Raw genomic sequence first — 5,329 nt, 5'->3', positions numbered from 1 at the left:
GGCTCGTCTGGCCAATGCCAAGCCTTGGCGTTCTTTGGGCGTGTACCGTTGGTGTCCTTGTCCGTGTAGATGCTCCAGGACAAGGGCAAGAGTTGAAACGAGGGCTGGAGGTGGAGATGCCAAAGGTGGCCGGCATGGCCACGGTATGCATTAGATTAGGGTTTCTTTTCCTTCTCCCCTCACTTTAATCGATCAAGCAAGGTACTGGGGTGAAGCAGGGGTTGTAAGAGGGTGCAATGATCAAGAATTAAAGGGGTTTAGGGAAGAAACCAGTGTGTAATAGTGTGTGTCTCAAATTGGAATTGATGTCTGCCACCTGTTCGACACAATGGCCGCATGAATTCAATTTTTGAATTTCGAAATTCTCTTTGGTGGATCTCAAACATATTAAATATAGATCAGTTTGGTGGTGGTTAGGTTTAATTTGAAGTTGAAATGCAAAGTTTCAAATTTGGGGGTAATCTTCTTTTTCTTCTCAGATCCCACTTTGGCCATTTAATTCTGGTCAACCTAGTCAACTCTAGCCATGGTGGTCAACATGAAAAGTACTCACCTTGATATGGTCTTGGATGACATGGCTTTGGTTGACAGAGTTTAGTTTAGTTTTCAAGAAATAGAGGGGTGCAAAGTAGGGAAGAAAACATTTTTGCCTCATATGACCATTATCATATGTAGTTGAGATTTTTGATTTCCTTGTGTTTGATTCTTGATTTAAGGATGCAAAAGTGTTATTTTATCATATTGAAGTATTTTAGAAGCAAGGGAGCAAGCAATATTGGCCTTGGTTGAGGATTTGCTAATTTGCATAATGTGTATGTGAGTGGAAAATGGGTTTTTCCCATTTTCTCCAATTCCCTTCAAATTAGGGTTTAGGGATCTTGATTAGGGTTCACATAGCAATGGTTAAGCATACCAACACTCATCATGGCAAATGCACAAAAGAAAATCACTCAAAATGCTTGAACCTATATGTGGCACTTAATGCATAGAAAAAGTTTTTGTTAATTGCAAAATTTGAGTAATTGAAATTCTCTCTTGATCTTTATTATTGTTGAAACTTGGGATGTTACATTATGTACACGTGTATATACACATATATCTTTAAAATTAATCATAAAAAATTATGAGGGTCAAAGGTGTTGTTCTGAACATTTGGGGAGGCTAGAGAGAAATTGTATCTACGGGGAAAAAATTAGAAGTATTGAAATATTTTTTTGTTAACAGGAGTTGGAGTGAAAGCACGGTAAGCTGTAGCTTGGACCTTGTATATTTTATAGAATTATTCTAAGCGGTACATCTAAATCGTAAATATTGAAATAAATGTTTGGTAAGAGGCACGGTAAACTGTATCTTAGGACATCTATATTTTCTAGAATTATTTTATACTCTACAGCCTAAGTACAAGGATAAATATATTAAAATGTAAATAAATATTGGGCCGAGGCCCTCGCTCCTGTAGGCCCAGGGCGAGCGCCCTCTGTCCCGCCCTATGGGCCGGCCCGAGCAACCAACAAATGCAAGATACAGCAAATGAAGTGATATCATAGTTTTGTTCCCTTTGGTAATCAGAAAATTGCTCTAAACCACAAATACAATCAATATCAAATTTGTTAGACAAGTAGACATATGTATTGCCACCATAGTGACCAAAAATCAGCTTAAACGAACACTTTTTGCATGTCTGAGCTATTCGTCTCCTAGGATTGGTTTGTGTTGAAAATGCAGCAGTTCAAAGTAACAAAATATCTCTGAAATTGGCTAGGGCTACATGATGTTGACCCAAGTGCTTGGCATTCTAGAAGAAATGTCAAAGAATGGTGAACGGCGGAGATCCATAAGCATAGGCAAGGTAGAAAGGCCATGGCCTCTCTTGCTATGTTGATATCATGGGAAATATGGAAGGAACGAAATGCACGTGTTTTCCGAAACAAATCTTCCACCACGGACATGGAAATGATAAAGATCAAAGATGGGGTTGCTATGTGGAGTATGACGGGAACGAAAGCATTGAGTGATGTAATTCCGTGAGAGTAGGTGTTCGGTTGTTTTTGGCTTGGCCTTTTGGCCAAGTATGGAAATGTAAAACTCAAAAACTTCTTTATCAATGAAAATGGTAAGTCCTTTGCCTTGTTTCAAAAAAAACTCTCTGAAATTTGATTCTCCACTGACCGAGATCTCAAACGAGCTAACAAAATCGAAGTACTCAAAGTAATGAACAAACTCACCAAGTTAAAGCCAATCCAGACACGTTTAAACTTCCAAACATCAATGAAACCATCTCTCTTTTTTCCTCTTCTCTTCTCGCTTCGTTGTGGTATTCTAATAGGACATTGCTACACAGTGCCCTAGCACCGGTTAGTCTTAGGGAGTGCCCCACCCTAATAAGGAAAGAAAATAATCCGACATCTTCCATGTTCTAAAAATAGAAAGGTAACCGCCCTCCGCCTTTTCTCCTCCCACGCCTCGCATTGTGTTTGCCGTGCTGTAGAGATTGGTCATGTAGGAAAAAATACATCCACATTCCGTGGACCACAAATCCAAGCAAGAAAACTGAAAAGTAAAATAGTATGCCAACACCTTTTGCCTGTAAAAATAGCAGCGGCAGATGTAAAAAATAGAAAAAATTACATCTAAATCTTGGGAGAACCTACTATTATTACATCCAAATGTAGAGAAAAATACTATTTTCAAGACCCTAGATGTAGAAAAAAGGGGGAAAAAGAGATCCTAGATGTAAAAAAAGGAAAAAAAGTACATCCACCGCTGCCAATATTCTAGATGTAGAAAAGGGGGGAAAAGAGATTTAGATGTACAAAAAGAAAAAAAGTACGTCCCCACTCCAAAATTTACCAGAAGATATACATCCTTTGGTACTACTGGGTGTAGAACTGGAGGAGCAGGAAGGTGCGGTAGTTGAGGGGGGAATCACACAACAATGATGATCACGCCCGCAGCTGGGGTCGCCGGAGCTCAGGCTGGAGATGGCGGACGGCGGCGGCGCCGTACCACGGCCATGGAAACGGTTTCAGGGGCCGGGGGAGGCTGGAGGCTGCACGTGTGGCTCAAATCCGTGCTTGGCCACACGGCCATGGTGGGGCTCGGGCGGACGTTGCCGGCGCTGTCCACGACGCCGCCTATCTCAGCCGAAGAGAGGAGGCAGACCTGGGCGCTGATCTGTCCGCCGCGGTCCATATCGTCGGCGGAAGTAGGCATCGAACGCCGCCTTCATCGCGCGCGTCCGACAGAGGTCGTGCTCGCCGATGATGGTTGAGTTGCCGGCGGAGGTCCGGCGCGCCGGGCCGGCCGGGCGTCGTAAGATCCGCACCACCCTCGCCCTCGGTTCCTCCTATGGTGTTCTTAGATTTCATGATGGTTGTGCTTATGCTTGGATTTCATGGGATTGGAGATGGGGAGATGGGGATGAGGTAGAGGATATGAGAAGATAGCGATGCAGCCAGGAAGACACCCGTCATTTGACCAGAATGGATGGCATCTCACATGTGCGCGTGGTCCCCGCGGGGGAGAATCCGTCCCACATGCCCGGGCGAGGGTAGTCTAGCCGTTCGATTTTGATCCAACGCGTGCTAGACGTGAGCACCCCCTAAGACAAGAGAGAGCCCTGGCAGGAAATAGAAATCTACGTTCTCTCACCCTCCTCTGGCCTCACACTTGCTTGCTCTCACACCACCAATAAGCAGGAGCAGGTACGACAACGAATATGTTTTGGATGCACGGAAACCGAATCCCGTACGAACATGCATAGTCCTTGTCCGGCCCGTGCGCGCGGTGTGGTGATCGAGTCGGACTGTCCGAGCCATACTACGTGAGCCTGGTCTTCGGCCTATATATACACGATCAAGAGGCGCTGGCTAGCTACAAGAAAAATCAGCACTACAGATATAACGTGCTTCGGGAAAAGCAAACCCGATCAGAAGTGAGCTACCTGATTCAGCTATGAAGATCCGCAGTTTCCTTACCGAAGGCATCACGTTCCTCCGTACGTATTCCTGCTTCTTTCTTTCTTCAGCACCGATGTCCCCATCTGCTGATGTCGATCCTCTGCTGCTGAAATCAGTTATACACGTCCGATCGTCGATATACCCTTAACTAAATTTAGCATGCAGTTGTTGCTCTTGTGTCGCTTATGTTGATACCCAAGGGAGCGATGCTGGTAACCGGCGTTGAGTCGCCGGCGATGGTGGTTATATCGGGGAGCATGGAGCCGGCGCTTAAGAAGGGTGACATGGTGTTTGTGCACAACATGAGCAACGAACCTATCCGAGAAGGAGAGATCGTTATTTTCAGAGTTCCCGGCGGTGAGCATCCAATCGTCCATCGTGTGATCAAGGTAAGCAACAACTATGGAGGGTCTCCTACTTTATAGTATCTCTTGCTGCACGATAATCAAACAATGTTCCTCACTCCGATCATCATTATATAAAGTAGGAGACGGTCATATTTTGTTTGGCTCGAGTAAGTTTACATGGATAATAACATCCTCTTTCAAATCATTAATTAACTGTAGGTTCGTGAGCTCCGTGACACTGGAGAAATTCAGATCCTCACTAAAGGGGACAATAATTCAGTGGACGACCGATTCCTCTACGCAGACGGGCAGCTGTGGCTTCAGCCGCAGGACATTATCGGACGGGTCGCAGGGTACGTGGGTTACTATCTCATCTCATACATCTCAGGTTTCGATCGACTAATGAAATCGCATTGTCTAATCGAGTTCTGTCTAATGTTAACAGCCATCTGCCGTATGTTGGATGGCCTAATGTCTTCATCATCGAAACCTTTAAGGTACGCGAGCATGCACTCTAGCTAGTTAATCTTCACACCCATTATTTTAATTAATTAAGCTCTCATGCAAACTTTCCGTTTTTCTGCTAATTTAGGAAACGGTTGCACAATGGCAGAACCGCAGAAGTACAGCTCCAGAAGTAGTATGGGTGATGTAATTTAGGGGCAGATTCATTCTGAGGTGTTGCTGTCGTGGTCATCATATGTGCGTTCTGCCCGCTGGTTTAAGAGTGCATGTATTGATCGAAAGAGAGTATGTAATTGTATACTATCGATGTTGACTGGATGTTCAGTTTGAACAGAAATTACGGTTTTTGAATGGCATAAAAGCAAGTACAATACATTGTAGTGTTGTAAGCTATTTTATATTAGCAAAATCTCAGCTGGGTGAGAGAGAAGGGAGCAGGCACAAGAATCGAGAAGGTACAACCAACATGCAGCTTGAGCGTGAGCATGGTTGCCAGTATCACGGTACAGATCCTAGTATGTTACGATACTGAGATCCTACCTAACTGAAATGATAAAT

The 5,329-nt window shown here is 44.2% G+C and overlaps 1 protein-coding gene across 1 annotated transcript; it reads left to right on the top strand.

The window, feature by feature from the left end:
• Window positions 1-3,954: 3,954 nt before the first annotated feature.
• Window positions 3,955-4,898, top strand: LOC127309753 (uncharacterized). The gene is made up of 5 exons (XM_051340488.1): window positions 3,955-3,997; window positions 4,125-4,348; window positions 4,526-4,659; window positions 4,752-4,803; window positions 4,863-4,898. The coding sequence occupies exons 1-5, from the start codon at window positions 3,955-3,957 to the stop codon at window positions 4,896-4,898; spliced, it is 489 nt and encodes a 162-aa protein (XP_051196448.1).
• The last annotated feature ends 431 nt before the right edge of the window (window positions 4,899-5,329 follow it).

This window comes from Lolium perenne, chromosome 6, assembly GCF_019359855.2.
Source record: "Lolium perenne isolate Kyuss_39 chromosome 6, Kyuss_2.0, whole genome shotgun sequence".
In the NCBI taxonomy this organism is placed as follows: domain Eukaryota; kingdom Viridiplantae; phylum Streptophyta; class Magnoliopsida; order Poales; family Poaceae; genus Lolium; species Lolium perenne.
This window is presented reverse-complemented; position numbering and strand designations above follow the sequence as displayed.

Bases quoted from the DNA above. Each gene is read 5' to 3' on its own strand.
- LOC127309753 (XM_051340488.1), top strand. From the start codon at position 3,955: ATGAAGATCCGCAGTTTCCTTACCGAAGGCATCACGTTCCTCC. The intron at 3,998-4,124 runs GTACGTATTCCT...TTTAGCATGCAG, and splicing joins CGAAGGCATCACGTTCCTCC to TTGTTGCTCTTGTGTCGCTT. The intron at 4,660-4,751 runs GTACGTGGGTTA...TAATGTTAACAG, and splicing joins ATTATCGGACGGGTCGCAGG to CCATCTGCCGTATGTTGGAT.